This window comes from Falco cherrug, chromosome 2, assembly GCF_023634085.1.
Source record: "Falco cherrug isolate bFalChe1 chromosome 2, bFalChe1.pri, whole genome shotgun sequence".
In the NCBI taxonomy this organism is placed as follows: Eukaryota; Metazoa; Chordata; class Aves; order Falconiformes; family Falconidae; genus Falco; species Falco cherrug.
Genome location: NC_073698.1, coordinates 22,017,979 through 22,040,192, shown reverse-complemented (window position 1 = coordinate 22,040,192; position 22,214 = coordinate 22,017,979). Strand labels below are relative to the sequence as shown.

Sequence of the window (22,214 nt, the reverse complement as noted above, 5' to 3'; positions counted from 1 at the left end):
ATTTTTTTTTGCATTTATTCTTATCTTAATCCAAGCAGAAATGGGTCCCTGTAGTTAACAGTTGTACATACAGGGGAAAAACTACTATGGATTAACTACAGCGTGACCCAGTGTCTCAGGTGCCTAACTTTCATATATATAAAATTACATCAAGTTGTAGTTATAATAGATGTACTTTATGTACTTCCCTAGCTTTCAGAACAGAACTTCTATGTGATTACTTCACCGTGGGTTTTCACTATAATGGCTTATTAGCCTTAGTATTAGCCTTAGCAACCCCTTTCACAAGAAGTCTGGAAAGTGCAGACTGTCCAGTTATAAGGTCTTCCCTGAAACAGATCATTCTCTTAGTGGAGTTAAAGGTTTGCAAGAGATTCAGATGTGTGGTATAATAATTCAATGAAAGATTAGAAAAGTTAAAGTGTACCTCCAAGGCTTGAAGAACCTAAGCCACTTGATTGCAAGCCAGTGCCAATACCTGAGCCGAATGGCGTTCCAAAACTAACTCCCAGAGATGGCTGTGGCCCTGGTATAAAAAAAATGAGAACAAACTTGCCTTACTCTTTCATAGTAAAGAGGTCCTTTATTTATTTATTCAAGTATTTGATAATGTGAACATCATTGCTTTCAACAAATCCCATTAAAATCCCAAACTTTACCTCATCATAATTTCTCACTTAACTGTCTGCTTCTATGTCCACCTGGTAAAAATCTAAGAAAACACTGACTGTAATGAGGTGAAACTAGTAAAAGCTAATAACATCATTAAGTATTTTTAAAAGTTAACCAGTCTCACCTTAAACTTCAAAACATTAATCAAAACCTCAAGAGAGCTCATAGGTAACAACATTTTGCCACCTGTATTAATGGAATCTGAATAAGGGAAAACCTTCAAATTAAAAACATAAAAACTGACACTAATGTAACCAAAACTATATTACCAAAAGTTAATTTAATAAATAGGAATCTTCAAAGCTACTCAAGTATTCCATCCAAATTTAAACAGAACACTAAGATAAAAAACAAGACAATGACTTTATTTTATTAAATTTATTGGTCATTTTTAAGCAAGTCAATTACACAGTAACATGACAATTCAATTCTTTTCCACACAAGTGATAACTGAGTTCTGTTAAGCTCTGCTACATAACACCATTCAATAAGGTAAACTAGTCAAACCATCTTTTTAAATAAACATTTACAAAAGGCACAGTTCTGTGTACCTTAATGAATTAGATACATTCAAAGTTTCAGAGTCAGAGTTTGTCCCATAATTAAAAAAACCTGACAGTACTTTTCCCTACATATTCACACTGAGATGCAGGACTGTCAAAAAACATCTTCAGTCTGCCAAGTTGAAATTTACAGCCTCAGTTTTTTTTTTTTTAATCTCTTAACCTTGGGGAATAAAGAATCAACTTGCTAGCCCATTACTAACACATTTTAAAATAATTAATTCTGATAAATAATTAATATATTTTGACAGTTTTCACAGTACAATCTTATATTCCTGTCTTTTTCAAACAGTTTTCAGTGCACTAGTTAAGAAGTTTAACCATTGAAGATAAAATACAGTGCCAGACTCTTAATCCACAGACATTCACGCCTTTCCTTAAGATAGCTTTCTCCCATTTTTGAACATACTTAATGTACTATATCTATGAAAGTGATGATTTATTCAAATATTACTATAAAGCTCTGATGATTTCAGTCTTTCTCCTAAACCATTATCACATTTAGGCTTATTTTCATTCAAAATTTCTTACTTCATACTACAAAGTTTCCTCTTACTAATTTTTACCTACAGTTTTAAAATGTAGATATTTCAAGCTTTTAAAATCAGTTCAGTATTTGAAGATTTAAATGGACAATCATTTGAATCAAGTGAAAGGCACTGTATATTGAAAAGTAACATTTTTGCTAGGAACACAATTCTTATGTGATCCAAGCCGAATGACATCTGTATACTCAAAGTAGTGTTAAACTAAATTTTAAGGGCAACTAAAGTTGTTAGCTTTTAGTCTCTGCTTAGCAGGGAATAGCTAGGAAACCCAAGCTGGTTTTCAACTAAAAAAAAAAAAGTGTATCAGATGTTGTAATTACAAGTTTTCACATTAACTAAACTTGTTTACATCCAGTTTAAATACTGATACATGTACCTAGCAGCTCTTTAAAAAAAAATTATCAGTAAAAACAAAAAACCCTACACAAGTCAATTAGTCATCTAATAAACTAAAAGAACCCCAAAACACATATCCAGTTCCTTCTTAAGTGCACAGGTTTCTATCTCAGTGGGAGGCACTGTTAGTGGAAGACCTTAAAACAAAACACTACAGTCCTCCAGGCCAAGCTTTTTACTAAATGCAACATGCTTTTTAGAGCCAGTAAAAAACATTATTCTAAAACACCTCAGATCATATAAAACAGGCTCTTATGCCTTAGGCTAGCAAGCTTTTCATTGAGCAACAGCATATGGTATTTGTTGATTTGGTACCATAATGTTCTGAAGGCATCATCACTACTTATCATTCTTGTAAGTAAACATAATTTTCAATAGCAAAAGCCTAGTAATAAAGATTCTTTGATGCCAAAAGTACTAGCAAAAGAATTGGCACTTCTGGCTATTATAGTTACGAAACAAATTCTTTATAATAACTATTTTAATGTTTTGAAACTTGATATACATTTGCCCTGTAGAGCATTTCAGTCTAATGAGTAGGACCCACAACAGAGTCCAGACAGGTCAGCCAGATTTCCTAAAATGACTTTCTGCAATTTTTAAAAATCGCAGCTGGTCCTAACAGTGAACAAATTTAGTGTCACAACTTATATCTGATTTTGACAGACCAGTACACTGACTAATTTTAACCAAGGTTTGTATCAAATCACACTATACAAATTTTAAATGCCATTTTCAGTATCCTTTCCCATTAGCACTTCAATTTCATGCCAAGTCAAGTCAAAACATAAGAAAGTGTGCTAACAGCTTGATAATGCTTTGACTAAGTCTGCACATCACCAGTTAAGGAGAGAGTAACTAAGTTGTTGGGGGACTACTTTACTTATAGAAGAGGACATGTGAGTCTGAAGAAAAGCATTTAAGACAACTTAGTCTTACCAGAAAATCATCAGTTTCAGCCTAATGCATTCACAGGTCTTAGTTCACTAGGCTTTAAGTTCCTTTAAAATCTTTTACTTTAGTCCCAACGATAGAAATAGGTAGACTAGCCACCATCATTTTAACTTCCATGCTGTTCAAGATTGTTTGGGGAAGGTGCAGGCGAGGCAGTGGTTAAAACCCTAGCTGCTACCACACAAAAGCACGACCAGCCTCACCGCTACCAATAAAGCTGTGCTCAGAGCAAAAGTGCTAAACTAGGGAGGAAAGGTTGTGTGCAGACATGACTTAAGCATACTTTTAATATCTCTAGCCTCAAAAAACTGCACAAAAATCGTGCTTCAGTATGCACGCCACAATCCTGGTATCCTGATTATCCACCCCAGGAGAACAGTGGAGTACATCTTTGCTCCCTTTCTTCCATATGGCCAGGATCCACTGGCTGTATTTCTTTCAAGAGAAGCCAGACGTATCTTGGCATACAGAGAGAACATAAATAGGGTGCATATCTACACCCAGGAACTGGGGAAACATTTTCCCTGATCCCACAGCTTAGACGTAGCTACTAAACTTTTGACTTCTGAACATAAATTTAAAATAAATTATTCTCTTTTTCAGAGAGAGAACGGTAACTAACACTAAAATCATCTTATGAAATACTTAACTATGTAAACATCAAATATTTTTTTTAAAGAGAGACTAACCATCCTGACCCCTCAATAACAACAGTACCATATATTAGATTTTAGTCAAAACTTTGAAGCCCAGGTTAATTTTCTTGTTTTATTTTTATCTTCAAGAACAGCAACAACAGGTCAGGTAGTACAAAGACACTCCCTGCCCTTTACAGAAACCTCATTTCATAGTCTTCTCTCATAACCTTCTACCATTCCTCATCTACCTCACTCTTCAGGACTTAGATCTTGCAAAGAAATAAGCATGATTTTAACATCTAGCAGATATTATGAATTTGATAAATTAACAAAGGCAAAACATCAGAACATTTGCTGTTTTACTGCAGCAAATGGCCATCAGAAAATTCAAACAAGGAAAAGGAAACAAAGAGGCAATCTTTAAATGTTTAAAAGATTCTTATAAAACTGAAAGGATACATTCTTCTCCTTTTCTACTAAGAGTAATACAGAAAGTGGCAACCTTATCTGAAGCTCAGAAGGTTCTGGATAAAATGTTGGGAAAAAGTCAAACACTGAAGTCAGTAATTTAGGAAAGGTGTGATATTTTCCTTTTTAGTATGCTTTTAAGACTTTAAAACATCTCTGAAATAGTTCAGGTCTGACAAATCCTGCTTTTGAGCTACAGGGACAGAAAAGATGACTTCAAGTTCCATCTAACCCTATTTTTTAAGTACTCTTGAAGTGCCACTCACCACATTAATCTACCTCTATTTTTCCAGGTCCTCCCATGAGTTGCATGGAGGGGAGTAGTATTCAAACCGAGTAAGTAGTAAATAAATTGTTGTCTACTTCTGTTAGCATGTTTGATGTAAAGTTAATGGCTTTGTTCTATCTGCACCATGTTTGTAGTTGGCACGTTTTTGGCTTTTGAAATACTCCACCAACACAACCAACCAACCAACCCAAAACCAACCTACACACACTCCCATTTGCTCCTTTCACTACAGAATGTCACAAAACACCTCAAGGTATAAAGTCACCCTATGTAAGGCGTGCTGGTACAGGTCAGTTCTGTCCTCCACCCTGCCCCTCCTCTTCACTCTTACTCCTAAGAGAATACTCACAAAATCACACCAAATGGCATCTAAGTTATTAGCAGTTCCCTTGAATTTGGACTAGGAAGTTCAAATCCGTCACCCCAATTCACGAAAATGCAGGTATAACGTTAAATGTGACATCCCAAGTACATGACTTTCATACACAACTAATCCTGTAATGATTGTGGAGATTACTTTAACAAAAAACTTCAGACAAGGAGAAAGATGAAGGGAAAGGGAACTACTCTGGCAACATTAGGCTGCAGAAGCCACACTTCTATCTGTACTAAAAACCTTGAAGTGTGACATTACATTATGTCATGTTTTCTGTTTAAAACCAGACTCTTCCGCAGATGTCACTTCTACAGAACTTCCATGGATTAACACTGCAGCAACAGGAAGACTGTGGTCTACTATGGAAATTCAGAAGAGAAATGCTTCATGAAGACTTCATTTTTTCTTGTGTTCAAAATTATTTTGATATATTTGCCTTTTAAACCCATCCCCTTGTTGTTTAGAAGGGCCAGGGCTGGAAGCACATTGTATTTTCCTTTTATGAAGAAGGCAAAGGCAATCTAATCATTTGTCAAACAGGGTGGTTGGTGCATAGATCTCTAATCAAAACCATTCAAAATATGACTGCTGTTAAAAGAGAAGGAAAAGGTGCTAATATGACTTTCAGTAAACCTGTGGTAACATTTTAGAAAATAAATGGTAGAATAAAGTTACCTATCTCCTTTTCATATTTGCTGACAGACATATCTATATTAAAGTAAAATTAAATGGAATTTTTCTTATTTCTGTTAAATGATTAAATATCAATTCAATTCTCTACATTCACAAATCCTTCTCTGAGAAGTGTTGGTTAGTGTAACAATGTCAACTAAGGTGCCTTAAAGTTATTTCCTTTGCCATACGCATATCCATTCTTCATTAGCAGTGGGTCAAGCATTTCCTCTGTTTTGGTCTTCCTCTTACACACATATGCACACAGAACCACTGATATGCTCTACTTGCTCTAATATTTATTTGCAACAGCAGAATAGCCAGCAAAAAATGCTCCATCATCACCCTGACAAAGGAGTTGGCTAGAAAATAGTAAGCCAGGCATCAGTCTTCATAGTCTACAGAATTCTGCTCCACTATCCTTCCTGTTCTACAGCATTTTCCATTTTACAGGTCCAAAGTGCTATATAAAAATGCATTAGTTTTACATAAGAAAAAGGTAATATGTATTTAGATAATCTCTCCTCACTGATGTGAAATAATTTACTATAACCATACAATTCTGGAAAGAGGCTATACTACATGTATTCAGAGATGTTACTTAAGAGCGAAGACTCACATTCCAAGGGGTTAAGTTAGAACAATACAGTAAATATCACTAATACAAGTAAATTCACAAGATTAAGTATCTGTTGTATAATTATTGCTAAGTCTACCCTGCATTTTTCTATTGGCTATGTATCAGTAACTTTGCTCGTCACAACGTTTAGATTTTTAGTCTAACACAAAGGAAGACCTCATAGAAAGCTTTACACAAATTTATTATTGTCATAACACTAATAATCTATAACTTGAATGCACTCAGACCTGTAGCAGGCTGTTGCTGCTGAGTAAGTGTTGCAGCCATCGCAACGGCTGCTGCATTTGGTATGTTGCTGAAAGGGGTCGGTCCAGTGGTAACACGTGGCGCGCTCTGCCACTTCTTAGCTTCTGCTCGTCTTGCCTCAAACACATCCATGGCATCTCCCAGAAAGGTTTTCCTGTAGCCAAGGTATTGGTCTTTGAGCATCTGAAGGGGGTGGGGGGGAAGCCATTTTAGTTCAGTGTATTTGACATAAAACCTTAACTTAATAAGGAAAAACACTGAATTATAAATAACATTTCCTTTTTTTAGAAAAAAAAAAAAGCCCCCACAATCTGGAAGGATCTAGTCAAGCTGCAAGCTGGAGAGAAATGTTTTGCATCACTTACAGCCAGAAGAGGTTCTTCATTTAAATCCTGCAAAGCAGTCAAGCCTGACTGACATAATGAATGGTATAAAAATCTTTCACAGTTGGTGCAAATCAGCACAATTCAATTTGTATCACTGCACTAGGTGACCTAAGAGGCAAAATACAGTCACATTGCTAGCTTATACCATAAAATAACACTCTTCTTCAGTGCTACCGTTTCTGCATGGAGCCTGCTTTTGCTCCCTTACCCCCTTCACCTATTTTTCCTTCCTTTCACTCTTGTGTTTCCTTCTTAGTACAAAGCTAAAGCAGCTACCAGAATTTTAGAATTCACTCGTTTCTGAGTCATTTCATCAACAGCATAACACTGTGCAAATGCAATAGATCACTATGCTTTAGTCTAACAAGTAGCCTGAATATGTTGTCATGTTCCCCCTCCCCCTTGCCTATGCCCCTTCCACCCCCACCCCACCCCCCTTCCGTGGCAACATTTAGCTTGGCCTGTTCATTGTGAGCCATTTCTACCCGTCACAGATGAGGGAACTATGGGTATCTTAGGTAACAAAAAGAATAAATGGCTTCAATTAAAGAACCAATAGAATGATTTCCATCTTCTAACAGAGAATCTTTAAAAGTAATAGATTTATTGAAGCCGAAGAACAGTAGGTTCAGTTGAATTTTACAGAAGCCATACTACATCCTGTGTTCCTGGCTAAGGATATGCTTGTTTCCAAGAAGAGGAGCTTACGGTCCAAAAATTCAGACCCAGAATTTGAACAACTGTGATTTTTGTCTATCAGCAACACCAGGAAACACAAAGATTGACTTCATTATCACATCAGGTGTGCTGTCTTTGGAAAGAAAGAGACATGTGCCGAACTCTGATATGATTTAGTACAATGTCATACTGATTGCCATAGGAGCTGAGAAATGCCATTAGACAATGTAAAGCAGTTTTTAAGGCTAATCTATGCAGAATGATTTAATGACATTCTCTACCCAAGTTGTGCCCATGCACATTTTACTCTTCACTGATCTTGGATACAGAATGTATCTGTATGTTCATAAATTATATAAATATATTTAACAACTAGCCCCATACAAAGATGTTTCAGGCCATATTTTTCTACAACTCCAGACCCTCGAATGAAAGTATACGTGCAAATCAGAAAGCCTATTTCAGACAAAGGAATCAATTGTGGTTACAGCTCTGCCTTCACAAACCATATCACAACCATCAAATAAGGCAGCAACAGGAGTTTCAAAACTGCTCTGCTCTCCTAGGATCTCCTAGCTGATAAACTAAAATAGATGCTCAGAATGATAGATCCACTTATGCAGTATATTAATTTTTCTGATTTCTGAAGCTTTAGTTATAAATGTGTCTTCTAAAATATCAGCCTTCATGTCCACCCACTAGAATAAATCCCAAAAAACCTTCCCCAAAAGAAAGAAAAAATCCTCAAACCCCTTAGTTTCAAGCAATAGAATACTTCTTAAGCTGAAGTCACTCCTATTCAGTCATGCTGACAAGGTACTGAAGATACCATTACTTATACTTGCATATTAATCCAGCTCTTCATATTGAAGAGCAACAAAAATGTACCATCAAAGACCACCGCATGAGTTCAGGGTACACTCAGATCTCAGAAGTGAAGAGCCCAGCACACACCTGGGATCCTTTTTGTGTAATTCTGCCAAGATTATGGAAATGCTGATATATTTTGTATCTGGTACCAAAACTGAGTTCAGTAAGAGCAGAACAAATATCTGATGGCAGGTAGCTATAAAAACCAGTGAATATCCATGCTGACAGAAGCAATGTATGAACTAGATTCCATGCATTGCAAGATCCTCAGTATTCCTGAACTTCTTTGAGGAAAAATAAAAAGCTTCAGATGTTTAGAGAACTATCAACATTGTGCAGAAAAACTCCGAGAAGGAAACAAGCCAAAAATTTACCAGAACTATTCCTATTAAGGAAGTCACTTCACAGAAACAAGCCCAAACACTTCTCCAAGTTCAGGGGATTTTTTGTGAGCAAGAAGGGTTCTCACGATCTTAAGAAAAATTATGGATTGTAGAACATTGACATTTGTCAATATGTCCCAAACTGTAAACAGGAAATTCAAGCAGAGTCCATGATAGAAAAAACAAGCCTAACTAGGACCTTTGATACATTAGTATTTTTTTCACAGTAGTCTTTCCCCCCGCCCCCCATACATATGACTTTCCATGAAAACCAGGCTGAAAAAAGTTAAACAAACCAAACCACAATTTTCACCAAAATTCTTTGATATGTTGAAAAATCTTACATATGAACACCTACTTTTTCTGTTACTTATCTGAGTAAGAGTGGATTTAGATCATCATTGTTTGAGGTCAAGAGATCATTGGGCAAAAGCAAAACATAGAAGTATGAGCTCAAAGACAAACATTTCAAAAATTGATCAACGATTACAAAGAAAATATAGGTAACATTTTGTTACCTAAATGATTGTGGTCAGTTGCTATCATCACTGTAAGTGAATAATTCAAATTTTAGACTTCAGCTAAACAAAAGTTACTTTTTTTTTTTAACCAAAGCACTTATCCAGAACAGTTTGAAAATTTTTAAAAGCAGTTAATTTAACAGAAGTTAAAAAAAGAAAAAAAAAACCACCAGATTAACTGAAAATATATTATGTTTTCAAAAAGTGACTTTGTAGTTCTTCCACCAAATACACAGGAACACATCAAACCAACATACCTTTACGTTTTCATGTATTGATTGAAGTTGTGCAGCTAAAGCTACAAATGTTTGATAGATTTTCTGCATAGCCATAGACAAATCTGTAAAAGGCATATAAAGCATTGGTAAGTGACAATCTCACTACCAGGAGAAAAGATTTAATGTTTATACCACAGCAAGAAGCCCCCCCAAAATACATACAGCACAAAGCACAAAGGCAATCGCATGTGAACAAGTTGACGTCTGCAAAAGATACACAATTTGAGAGCAACTGGGTGCCACAAGTTACCCAAGTACTACTTTTTGAAAGGGCTTCAAACTGTATTTTGAAAAGTACTCTTTTATCAGATTAATTTTATATATATGGAATTTGTTTCCTATAATTCTATCATTTAACAAAGCTAAAATATATTAGCCTAACTATTTAATTACACAGGAACATTTTACCTCATTGGTTTTTACATAAACATAGTTAAATCAGATTTTCTTGTGTTTGTATATATTTTCCACTCTGAATTAAAGTACAGTTAAACGTTCAGTTGATTTTGCCAAAGACAGAGCAGTAGAATGGAAACTTATATTTTAAAGACGCAATTAACAAGTATCACAGGAACAATTATTCTAGCTCTACCCACAGGCATATCAGAGAAACGCAATGGGGAGCTTCTTGCCTACATAAAGTCTTAGATTTAGGATATCCTATTTCCCACACACATATGAAAGTGTTTTCAGTGCACTGACCCAACTAACGCAAAACTTTAATCCTAAAGTGGAAATCTCAAAAGTTTCGCCAAAATCAGGCATTTGCTGACAAAAAATGCTTTTCTGGAAGAAGCACTGAGACAACGTAAGAAAATGGAGGACAGAAAAGGGTTGAAGTGGTCTTTCACTGCGGAAAGATCAGCTTCTGCATTTCCTCTGAAGGATGCATACAACCTACTGAAATGCAAATAGTAGCTATCAAGTTCTTGAAGATGCGCAGATCTAGCAACGATTCTTGAACTGAAAAGGTCTGCCTCTCCATAAGGGCATTTCTCCATTATAATTTGCATTTCTTTCTGAAAAAGAAAAGCTGGGGAATAAATCTCATGCCAACCTGCAGGGTTGTGGAGGCAGTGGTATCTAGGAAGGCTGGCCACAAGTTTCCAGAGAGTCTGGGGATAACTTATTGAAACCAAGTACTAGACATCTCAAAATTTAAGACATACTGGGTCATGATTTCCTGTATGGTAAAGGCTACATATGCAGCACAGTGTTGACTAGATCACTAGATCATTTGCTGACAGCTTGACCACGCTGGCACAACAGATTAAGCCTTGCCCACACAAGATTTAGATTACGTTTAGATTATAGCAGAAACTGCTGAAAAACCTGAGGAAAATCTGTGAAGGCATCCCTCTCGTACTCTGGAAGAACAAGAAGATCACATGGAAAGACAGAGGACCCTCATGATTCAGCAAATATCCCACTCTGGAAGCTACATCTAGACAGTTCTCTTGGATTAGACATATAAGGTCCAGAGTCTATGTACCATCCTGAGATGGTACAATGTTCAAGTATCATTTGGCACAAGAAGACATGCACTTGAAACCACTGTTTATTGGAGAACTTGTACCTAAAGTGAGACCCAAAAGATAAAAATGTCTACAATCATAGGAATGGTAACCAACTAGAAGACTACTGTCCAGAGGTCAGTATTCTCTGACCACAGAGATTCTCCCAAGATTGAATGATGTCACAGCAAACTAGACTAAATTTTTGCGGTTGGTCAGAGCTGAAGGCAACACCAACTGGCTCCAAACTAAGTAAAAATTCCCAGTTTGATCTGGAACTGGCAGAGCAGATGCCCATATTCATCTGGTCAGACAGCTCAGTGCAAGACAGGGGGTGCCAGACATCAGCTTTATTAACAGATGCTGAAGGGAGAGAGATGGATATAGTGGATATCAAAACAAACTAGGCTTACAAACTACACCTCAGGAACTGGATCCATCTTAAAAAGCTCAAGAATCTTTATGAATTTAATCTTTAATCTTTACATTGAACAAACTGCAGAATCTGAGTGCTTATTTCTGTACATTGAATAAGAAAAGCCAACAATAATGAAAGAGATTAATTACTAAGTTTTTCCTTATAGGTGTAAGATTTCTTAATTTTTTAAATGTACTAAATACTACAATTGAAACATTTACCTTGTGGAGTTATGTGTGAATTATTTGCTTGAGTAGCAAGATGATTTTCCAGTTCTTCTATTTGTTGCCTGTATTGCTGCAGCTGTACTTCAAACTGCTCAACCAAGATTCTGAAGTAGCTAGATGAGTAAAATGAAATCATGATTAAACTTCACTAGTTTGCCACTTCTTTTTAAATCCGATCTGTAATAGCTGCCAACTTTCATTTAATGAATTGCAGCAGTTATGTTCTATGACATTCTTGACATCCCTCTACTAATAGGAAGAGAGTAAAGACTGTTTTTCCTCCTGTCTATGGATAAACAAGTACAGAAATAAAACCATGATTCCATTCAGTACAAACGTTAAAAAGAAGCAAAAAAAAATTCCTATTATAAGTTCATAGAATCATAGAACTGTTTTGGCTCGAAGTAACATTTCAAGGTCATCCAGTCCACCTGCCCTACCATGAGCAGGGACATCTTCAACTAGATCAGGTTCCTCAGAGCCCTATCCCAACCTGATCTTTAGCACTTCCAGGGATGGGACACTTATCACCCCTCTGGGCAAACTGTTCCAGTGTTTCACCACCCTCACTGTAAAAAATTTCTTCCTTCTTCTAGTCTGAATCTACCTTCTTTCAGTTTAAAACCTTCACTCCTTGTCCTATCACTACAAGCCCTACCAAAAAGTCTCTCCCCATTTTTCTTATAAGCCCCTTCTAAATATTGAAAGGCTGCAATAACGTCTCCCCAGAGTCTTCTATTCTCCAAGGTAAATTATTATTATTTACAAATAACAGTAACTCACTCTGCTGGGGCTGTATTTTCATGCTGGAGACCAGGAGGAGTTTTCTGTGTTCGTAACGCTATTTCTGCATTCTTCAGCTCCTAAATAAATAGGAAAAAATAATAAAAGATAAGATTCTGTATTAAGTATTCAAAAAGACCAGCTGTAACTCTACTGTTCATTTATATAAAATATTTTCTTTGTATATTTAAGTTAACAATGTGACAGAATCAGACCAGAAACTCTTCAAAGAATAGACTGCCAGAAAGCTGGAGAACTGTAAATACCAACAGAAGTTTGGGAAAACAACAAACAACAGCACATACTGAAAGCACACTGAGCTCTCAGAAGTTGAAAAAAATATTCTTCTTAACTGTCAAGAGATAAAATCTAACTTCTACTGTACTTCAGAAATCCTGTCACTATTACTGAGGACTAGAGGGGGGGAAAAAAGCAACAGTCAAGTGCAAGGAAGTAACACCTTAAAGAGAAGAACAGAAAAAAAGGATTATTTTGCATTTATTTTTTTTTTAATATTAACTAGTTAAAAAAACTGCCTCTTTCTATGGAAATGATCTTTTTATGCATGACAATTACAGCATAAGCTTCTGTTCAATACTTTCTAACAACTCTATCACTAAGAATTTCTCAGTGCCTGGTGTTGTGATTATTCTCTACTGCATCATTTACAGAAATAATGAAAGTATCAGTAACAAGTTTTTGTTTCCATAGAAAACTCAGAAAGGCACAACTACAGAGTATTTCCTTTTGTTATCACAAGATATAGAAAACACATCAACATTTTTACTTTAGAACAAAATATACTTATTTATATAGCAAGCAGCTTTGACATGCCAGATGAATTAAGTGGTACAGATCTTGAAAAGCACTTCCATCAAAACTTGAGCTCAAACTGGTTGCACAGTTAAGATGCAGACAGGCAGACAGAATTCTGACTCAAGTTCACTAAATGAATACTAGTGCTAGTTAAGATATTTTGGTCCCTGAAATGTTATGGGGCAGCGTTTGAGTTTTGGTTGGGTTTTTTTGGTTTTTTTTTTCTTTTTTTTCAGTCTTCAGAGGAAAATGTACTCGCATTTCTGCTGCTCCAGAATCCAAGATGTTGTAACAAATACATCTTCACTAGCAGCTGAATATATAACTGAAACTGAAGTAGACACACATTCCCTTCTAATGCCTTTGCTATGTAGGAGTGCTTTCCTGAATAAAAGTAATTTTATTGCTGTTGTACTTATCTAAAAATACTGACTTCACATATTTCAGTCTCCCCTGGTAACTTCAAATAGATTAGAAGGGATTCAAATTTTCGTTTTATTTACAACTCTTTTAGTTTGGGCACATTTTAACTTGACTGATGATAAAGAAGGCTAGTTATCTTATATGAAATAACCGACACAGAAAATCTCCCTAATAAATTTGTATTCAATTATACCTGCGCAGTTTCCACCTTCAGCTTGTCAATATTAAGAGTGTTTCTCTGTAATCCACTGGCAACTACAGACAGAAGTTGTTTCAAAGCTTTAATGTCTTCTTGTACTTTAAGCATTGCTTTAGAGGACATTCTACTAATTTCTTCCTGAACTTGTTTTTGTTCTTTCACAAATTTCCTGAGAAAGGGAAAAAGAAGGGGGGAGCGAGAAAAGAAACATAATATATCGAACCTGAAGTACCCAACTGTTTATATTCTGGTTACATCATTAAAATAGCTATTAAATTGATTTTTCCAAAATCAAGTGCTGAACAGTAAAACTACTGTAAAGCACCATATTAACTCCTAGTGTGCTAATACTGTAAAAAAACTCAACAACCCTCCCAGACTCCAATAGCAAGTGCTTAAACACGTTGTGCTCAACACTGACAAAGATATGTATCGAGTATTTTTTATATATATAATAATATATAGCATGTAGTAAAAGTGATTACTACTTTGAACCCACAAATACAGTGACATACAGCCTCCTTTACTAGTCTACAGCCTGCCTCGTTCCTGCCTGAGGGATGGCTCTTTTACAGTTCTCTCAATTCCATATGAGATCCACAATGCACATGCAATATGGACATAAGGTTCAATACTTACTATGCATGTGCAACAGGCTCAATACTCCCAGGGAGAGATGGATCAGATTTTAAGAGCATATTTGTTGGCACGCTCACTTGTGTAAACACATGAAAAAGTGAGGTCAAAAAAAAAATAAACAGCCTAGGCTTCAGCTATTAGAACTATCTATCCACTCTGTTCCAAAGGTTAACCTCCTGAAAGGCCTTGACTAGTAAGTTATCCTGCATGCAGCCTGCAGTAGGGTGCTTTTGTCACAGAGCATCAACAGCATACAATACTTTAGCAAATTTACTATCATAAATAAAAAATACTACTTACTGTAGATTTTCTACATCTTGACAGATTACTGGAGGTAGATTTTCATCCTTTAGTGCTTTGCTATCTCTACAAGAGACAATGCATGTTCAGTCGGTGCTTTAATCCTACCAGACATTTTTGCATGACTACTAAATATCACAAAAACATTCAAGTGATGGATTATACTGTTCTGCACCCATTGCATGTATGCCGCAACTAGGAATGATTTAGATTAATGACACAGATACTACGCCTGTGGTGTAAGCATCATACACATTCACAGAAACCATTTTTCAGACCACATAATCAGTCTGTAGCAGATGCCAGATAAGCAGAGGTATTGCATTTGATGGGAAAATTCAATGTTTAAAATGATGAACCACCATTGGTCACATTGCAAAACTTGGTTATTGACATTTATGCCTTTTTCAAGATCAAAGCTGTAGAAAAGCCAACATATTAGAAAACTATATATAAACCAAGTAAGACATAAATGCGAAGAAAATCTGATACTTACTCTGGTCTTGTTCCTGTTTTGTCACCTAGGAAATAAGAACTGTAGGTCAGAAATAAAGCTTTGAAGAACAAAACAATCTTAATGAGATTTTAGGGAAGAACTGACGACTACAATCTGCTTGGTTTCTCTTGATAAAAGGAAGAGACTAGGCTAACCATAAAAGAAAGACGGTTTTCATTTACTCCCCCTTCACAGAGAAGCATCTTTTCAAGAACAGTGGTTCAACAGTTGAGGTGCTAATTTCTTGCCACATAATAGTAGTGCAAAACACCTTGTGTCACTGTACAAGTCACTGCAAATACAATACACAACTGCAGTTGTGCAAGAACTCTGTTCCTGCTTATGCAACCACAACTCACCAAGAATGTTTTGTGGGTGCAGGTGAAGTGTTTAAATTCAGCAATAGCAGTCTGTTCTCAAGTATGAAGGCAATGAAGGTCTGACCACTGGACCTCCCTAACAATTCTGTTATTGCATCAAGTCCAGTAATTCACAAGGTTTTACGGAACTGAAGATGTTACTGCTCACCTACCACCTACGTACTCCAAACTACATCTGTGTATCAAGGTGCCAAATGACTGAGTAACAGAATGGAGCTTAAAGCAACATAACACAGGGTCTGCAATCACATCCATCCTATAACCATAGTAATCTGTCAGGAAGAACACTCACTCAGCCTAAGTGGGCTTCATCTTCTTCAGCTGGATGCAATACACATCCTCAACTTCCCTCTCAGTGCCACTGTGGCAGAAAGTAGCTATGCAGCTAATGCTAGTGCCACAAATATTTCAAGCTGCACAAGCCAATGCTCCTGCCAGGAGAAGCTACTACTTTTAGAAGCAACATCTACTTAAATTGTCTGCTGGCTCTTGTCACCCAGTACATTAGAGAGCCTGGAGTCCCACAATCATTCCCTGTGCCTTTTGCTAAGGGAAAAAAAATCTACATAAAACTGGTGGAGGGGTCAACCCCAGAATTTAGGACTGCTTTCTCTGCTGATAAAAATTAGGCAGAAAACTAAGTATACTTTGCTTTCTCTCTTCAGCCACTTTTGCTGTACATCAGAACACCACTTACAAAGTAAAAGATACAGATTTGAAATCAGATTATGCTGATTTCTAGGCAAGTGAGTGCTCCAGATTTTACCTTTCTTTACATTCTTTTTCATAATAGATGAGGAAAATATGTATAAGAACAGCTTCTTTTCCTGCAGCTGTATTTTAAAGAAATACTAAACAGTCTTCAGTCTCCAGAAGGAAAAGCTTTTATAAGCTATTCCAGAAGAGAGAACACAGGCCCCAGTCCCTATCTGTGCTGAGATTTCTAGGGCAGTTTTCTTTGGTAGCAATGTCTTCTTCCTTTTCTTCCAAGGAAAAGAAATAAAACCCTCAAAACCGTAAAAGCACCACCCTCAAACCTTGACACAGTTCCTCATACATCAGTACAAACAATTGTACCAACAGGACAGAGTAACAGCACACAAGTAGAGACATTTGCCTTAAGCAGCCTTACCCATTATGGGAAACACTCCTAAACTTAAAAAAAAAAAAAACCAAACTCAAAAAACCAGTCTCCTTCAACATTTCCCACTGCTTAGCCGAGAGGTATATGCTTACCATCCTGACAGCAACAGTTCAACTAGCCCAGTTTCACTATGCAACATATGGGAATTCAGGTACTCATTCAAGTTTCTACCTTAAGAGCTAGGCAACACAATGCTGAGAGTTATCAAACTGAAGTCAATTTTGAGTCTGTGGTTCTCTGGTCCTCATTTTAAGATACCTGTATATTATGGAAGTGTTGTGATATCCTAATATTAATGGAAATCCCACAGAACCTGGGAACTGGACCTTTTTCATCACTCCTAATTTCAGTAATTAATGCCAGAAACAATAAGCACCATGCAGAGCACTCCGGCGTGGACAGTCAATATGTCTTCTCTTCTACAAGTATGAAGAACTATGACTCCACAACTTGTGTTACTCTGTAAAGATGGTTTCACAGAGTTTCTGTATTTCCTTTTCTTTTGGCTACTGGTATACTTAATTTAAAATCTGGATCCTGAATAGAATGAAGAGATTAAATTAACAGTATTGATTCCCCAGAGAAAATGTGTATTTTAGAATCAGCTTTAGTTAAATTTACTCTGAAAGCATAAAAGCAAGACAAGTTAATAAGTGTCTATGTGTCAATGCTCAATACTCCCTTACTTAAATACTTTAAAGCTACCACATAGGTAGTTTTTCTAACGATTTTAACAACCTGATAGAACGTATCAGATGGAACTATGCACTACCAGAAACACAGCTTTGAAGATTAACAGCTAGAAACAGGAAATTTTTATTGCCCAGGCTTTTGAAAAAAAGAAACCAAGTATAAGATCTGTTACAGCTGAAGTAAGCTGGTTTTCAAACGAGTACTTTCTGTATTTGTAACGCATTACTTAAACATAGCTCTGTTTCCCCCTCTAGTGGTTATTTGACATAGAGCTGTACAGAAATCATCGTAGTGTTTTGGGTTGGAAGGGACCTTCAAGATCACCTAGTCCCACCCCCCTGCCATGGGCAGGGACACCTCCCACCAGACCAGGCTGCTCACAGCCCCATCCAGCCTGGCCTTGAGCACTGCCAGGGATGGGGCAGCCACAGCTGCTCTGGGCAACCTGTGCCAGGGCCTCACCACCCTCACAGGAAAGAATTTCTTCCTAATGTCTAACCTAAATCTGCCCTCTTTCAGTTTAAAGCCATTCTCCCTTGTCCTGTCACTACATGCCCTTTTAAAAAGTCCCTCTCCAGCTTTCATGTAGGCTCCTTTAGGTATTGGAAGGCTGCTCTAAGGCATCCCTGGAGCCTTCTCTCCTTCAGGCTGATCAACCCCAACTCTCTCAGCTTATCATCATCTGCCACAGCACTTCAGCAAATGGTCCTACAAGTCTTCACTCCCAAAAGGCTAAAGCGTTTAGATCCTCATTCTCAAGTATAATATTGACTTATACTTATTTTAAATAAATTTACATTACATTGCAATTGCAACCAAAATCTTGTTCTTCTATAAGAACACGATATCCAAGAACAAAATTAATAACATGCCAGGGGGTGTCAGCTTTAATTTCATACTCCTAACACAATGCCAAAGGGTATTTGCTGTAATGCTCTGATAATTTTCTCAATAAAAAAAAAATATGACTGTTTTAAAACAAACTTACTCTTTTTGTCTGACGAACTACTAAAATCAATGCCACCAAGACCTTCATTGGCAGTAGTGGAAGGAGCCGCAGTTGTCCCCAGAGTCAAACTCAAAGCATTCTGCCCAAGTCCTACAATAAAACCACACAGAATTTCTGCATTTACAAAGCTGATACTTAAAACTTACTTAAAATAAAAGCACGTATCTTGCTTGCAGTTTCAGACTACAACACAGCACAACAGTTTTCCTCTAGAGCTGAAAAAGACAGGAAGACATGAAGTGACATGTCTTTAAACACGTTAAAAAAGCAGTTAAAACAGTTTATTCAGACCAAAAGCCACCAAAATAACGAGTTTTAACTTCTCTGCAGTTAAAAGGAGATACTTGTATATCATTTGCCCTCTCCCATTGATGATCACCTTCCTTGAGTCAATTATGGCAATGACAAAACCTTGCATTTTATTTAAAAAAATTAAGTAAAAATGAATTTAAGAATGAAAAAGCTGCCAGTGATTTCAGATTTCATTTTTATTGTCCATGGATAGCAACACTGTTCTTAACTAAAACACTGTTAAAAATTATACTTTCAGAGTGTTAAGATTTTATATCAACTGAAACTTACATTATGAATTTACACAATCACAGATTAAATATCAATGTTTTGAGACAGGAGGGAAGAACTAAAATAACTTTCACCTGTTGCTGCTGTGCTTGTATTCTGGAAGAGTGAGCCTCCTAAACCTGCTAAGGCTCCTCCTAAGGAAAGGCCTGTGGAGGCAGTTGTAGTCGGAGCAGTTGAGCCACCCAAATTTAATGTAAAGCCAGTAGTTCCTGCAGAAAAAGCAAGCCAGCTTCATGCAGACACTGCATTCAAATACATCCACAGCCAGTCTGAAATAACTGAAATGTCTGAAAGCATATTTATCACAAATAATATGGATAATAAACTCAGGTTTTTTTATTTCCTGCAGATTTTCCAAAGTCATAGAGACTTTCAAATTAGATGTTATTTTGTTCTACAATATCGTAATCCTGATAAGTCCGTATTTACCTCCAACTATGTAAAAAAAGTCCCCCAGAACACTAGAGAATCTAGAAACTGACACAGAATTTATTTTATGGCACAATGGATCTAACAAGTGCTATTGACTTTTTATATTAAAACGCCAAAATGTTAATATTTTATGTTAAACATTGAAATATTTTACAAAAGACATGATACAAGAACATTTCCTTGGTAGTCTGAGCCTTCTGGCTTAGGCATCCCAGCTTTTGGTAGGATAGGGAAGAACTGAGTAGAAAAAGACCATAGGTATAAAGGGACAGAGCACAGAGGGCACAGATAGCTGAGCTCAAATGCAGACTCCTAAGGTTAAGAAAAATGAACTCCAGTCTTAATTATCATTATGCATGGTGCAGTTTAACTGAGTTAAATATGATGGCAGGTGTGTGCCAGTATGAGAACTACACTAGGAAAACTTTGTTTCCACTACTGGTTTACCGTTTCAGGCCATCTACAAATGGTAGACATCTTCCAAACTTTTCAGCTGTGCAAATAGGAAGCTTTCAGCCTCCAGTGGGCTTAACAGTTACAAAAATAATGATTTCACACAATGAATCATCTCTCGCTACAGTTCTAAAGACAGATTATATGCTGCCTATTTCACATGGCCATAAATCTATCTGTATTATGGTACCCAAATTTAGAACTAGTGAAGTCCAACGAACTTCATAAAAGTACCACAAGATTATATGTGGGGTTTTTTCCTAGTGGTACACACTAGAACACTTCAGAGTTTAGAACTGTTTTACCACAAAGTTTTATTGTTAAAAAACCCAACCCAACAAAAAATACCCCAGACCCCCCTAAATATTTTCCTACCTGCTGCAGGAGTTGATGTAAGAGCAGATGATAACGACAGGCCACCCACTGAGGTAGAAGTAACAGGTAAAGCAAATGGCGTGGCTGAACCTGCAGGTTTGTTGAAACCTAAACTAAAGCCTGTAGTAGCTGCTGATGTGGTGGCAGGTGTGCCTAAAAAAACCCAAAAACAATTACCACTCTAAGAACACTCTGTTTAAGAACAAAGGCTCAATTCATCTTCTCTTCTGACCTATTCCCATTTAACCATCACAATCATCACAGCATGCAAGATCACGTGCATCAAGTAAAATAACCCCATAGCACTTTCAGATATATTTCAAAGGTTTACATTAATTGCATGGGCATTTTTGCTCCAGAATCATGGACTGGCAATTATATCTAATGATAATCTAAAAAAACTAAAAAAAACCACATAAGAGCATCTAATAGACAAACCAAATATTGGTAAATAGAGCTGCAAACAATATTGCCCAAAATACAAACTAACAATTCTCAATTGGATGTGCATGCCAAGATGAACGCACACATAATTTCAATTTGTAAGCAAGATAAATATGTTGAGATGTTATTCTCCCAAACTCTGCTTTTGAACACTTAAATTGAAGCAAATAAAGCTTCTGCTTCCTGCATTTTTCACGGTAATACATTTTACATTCTAGAATCCATATTCCAAAGTAAAGGAGGAACATGCACATACATAAACAAGCCACAATAGCACGTGCAAGAAACACATACTCTATGTTCTCAGTAATTGCTGTGTGTCTGTTTTAGATTACATCATTTCATTCAGCTACGGAAAAGAATTAATGTTCATATGCATAGCTGCCACATATGATTATGCAACATACAGTCTGTTCTGGGTTAGATGCTGCTCCTCTCTTCTTCTACCCATTTAATTTGCTTCTTTATCCAACACAATTTTTTCCAATTCATTCACAGCACAGCTTCCTAAATCTTGGGACTGCAGTCTGTCTTGTAGCACCACCCCTAACATCTGTGATACGCAAGCTCAGCTTCTCCTCAGACCTCAGCTGCTCGTGTTTAAAAAGAAACCAAACCCCACACCTACCCACTTATTCCAGTATTTCTAATGCCAACTGAAAAATAGTCACTAAAGATGCATCACAGAAAAGTAAAATATTCCCAAGGTCTGTTCCCAGTTCAACCTTCTATTCTTCTAGAAGAGGTAATTAGCAAACAGGCCTGTTCACACGAAGTTCATTAGAGCAAGAAATTATTTAAGAAGAATTCTTTGATAATGTATTCCAACTCCCCTCTGCTGAAGGATGAAACTCATTAGGGAGGCATAAATACAAAGTCTAACTTTTCACTGCAACCACCGTCACTGCTGTACAGGAATGGAATGGAAGAACCCTTTAAGAAGGAACAGTGCCCAGAACTGCAGGGCTCCACTCTGGTTTGCAGCCTTAACATTTGGGCTGCAAAGCAGACTGCAGTTAGTAATGGGGAAAGATCTCACATATGATTACCAACTTTCTACATCACAAGAAAGATCTATCTGTATCTTTCTTTTGCCTGTATAACGTTAATACCCAAATTCGGTCCTTACCTAGTGTCAGTCCTGTAGCAATAGTTGTTGCTGTTCCTGCTTTAAGAATGAAAACAAAGAAAGAATAGTAATTGAAGGCCACAGAGCAGTTATAGTAAAACATGAACTATTAAAATAATGCAACATTATGAGACAATATGTAGACTATTATACAAGTTTTTTCTGTAGTATGTTCAAAGC

At 36.7% G+C, this 22,214-nt stretch overlaps 1 protein-coding gene across 2 annotated transcripts in view; it reads right to left on the bottom strand.

Annotated features, from left to right (window-relative positions):
- Positions 1-22,214, bottom strand: part of NUP58 (nucleoporin 58) — a 35,627-nt gene that overhangs the window by 8,044 nt on the left and 5,369 nt on the right. The window contains exons 3-14 of one of the 2 annotated variants that reach the window (XM_055701712.1): positions 22,035-22,073; positions 20,462-20,614; positions 19,276-19,410; positions 18,599-18,709; positions 15,394-15,418; positions 14,898-14,963; positions 13,953-14,127; positions 12,521-12,600; positions 11,732-11,850; positions 9,558-9,640; positions 6,444-6,645; positions 428-526 (exon numbers count right to left, since the gene is read on the bottom strand). In XM_055701712.1, the coding sequence (XP_055557687.1) occupies positions 428-526; positions 6,444-6,645; positions 9,558-9,640; positions 11,732-11,850; positions 12,521-12,600; positions 13,953-14,127; positions 14,898-14,963; positions 15,394-15,418; positions 18,599-18,709; positions 19,276-19,410; positions 20,462-20,614; positions 22,035-22,073 (1,287 nt within the window). The remainder of the gene's footprint in view (positions 1-427; positions 527-6,443; positions 6,646-9,557; positions 9,641-11,731; positions 11,851-12,520; positions 12,601-13,952; positions 14,128-14,897; positions 14,964-15,393; positions 15,419-18,598; positions 18,710-19,275; positions 19,411-20,461; positions 20,615-22,034; positions 22,074-22,214) is intronic. The other variant, XM_055701713.1, reaches the window with a different exon arrangement.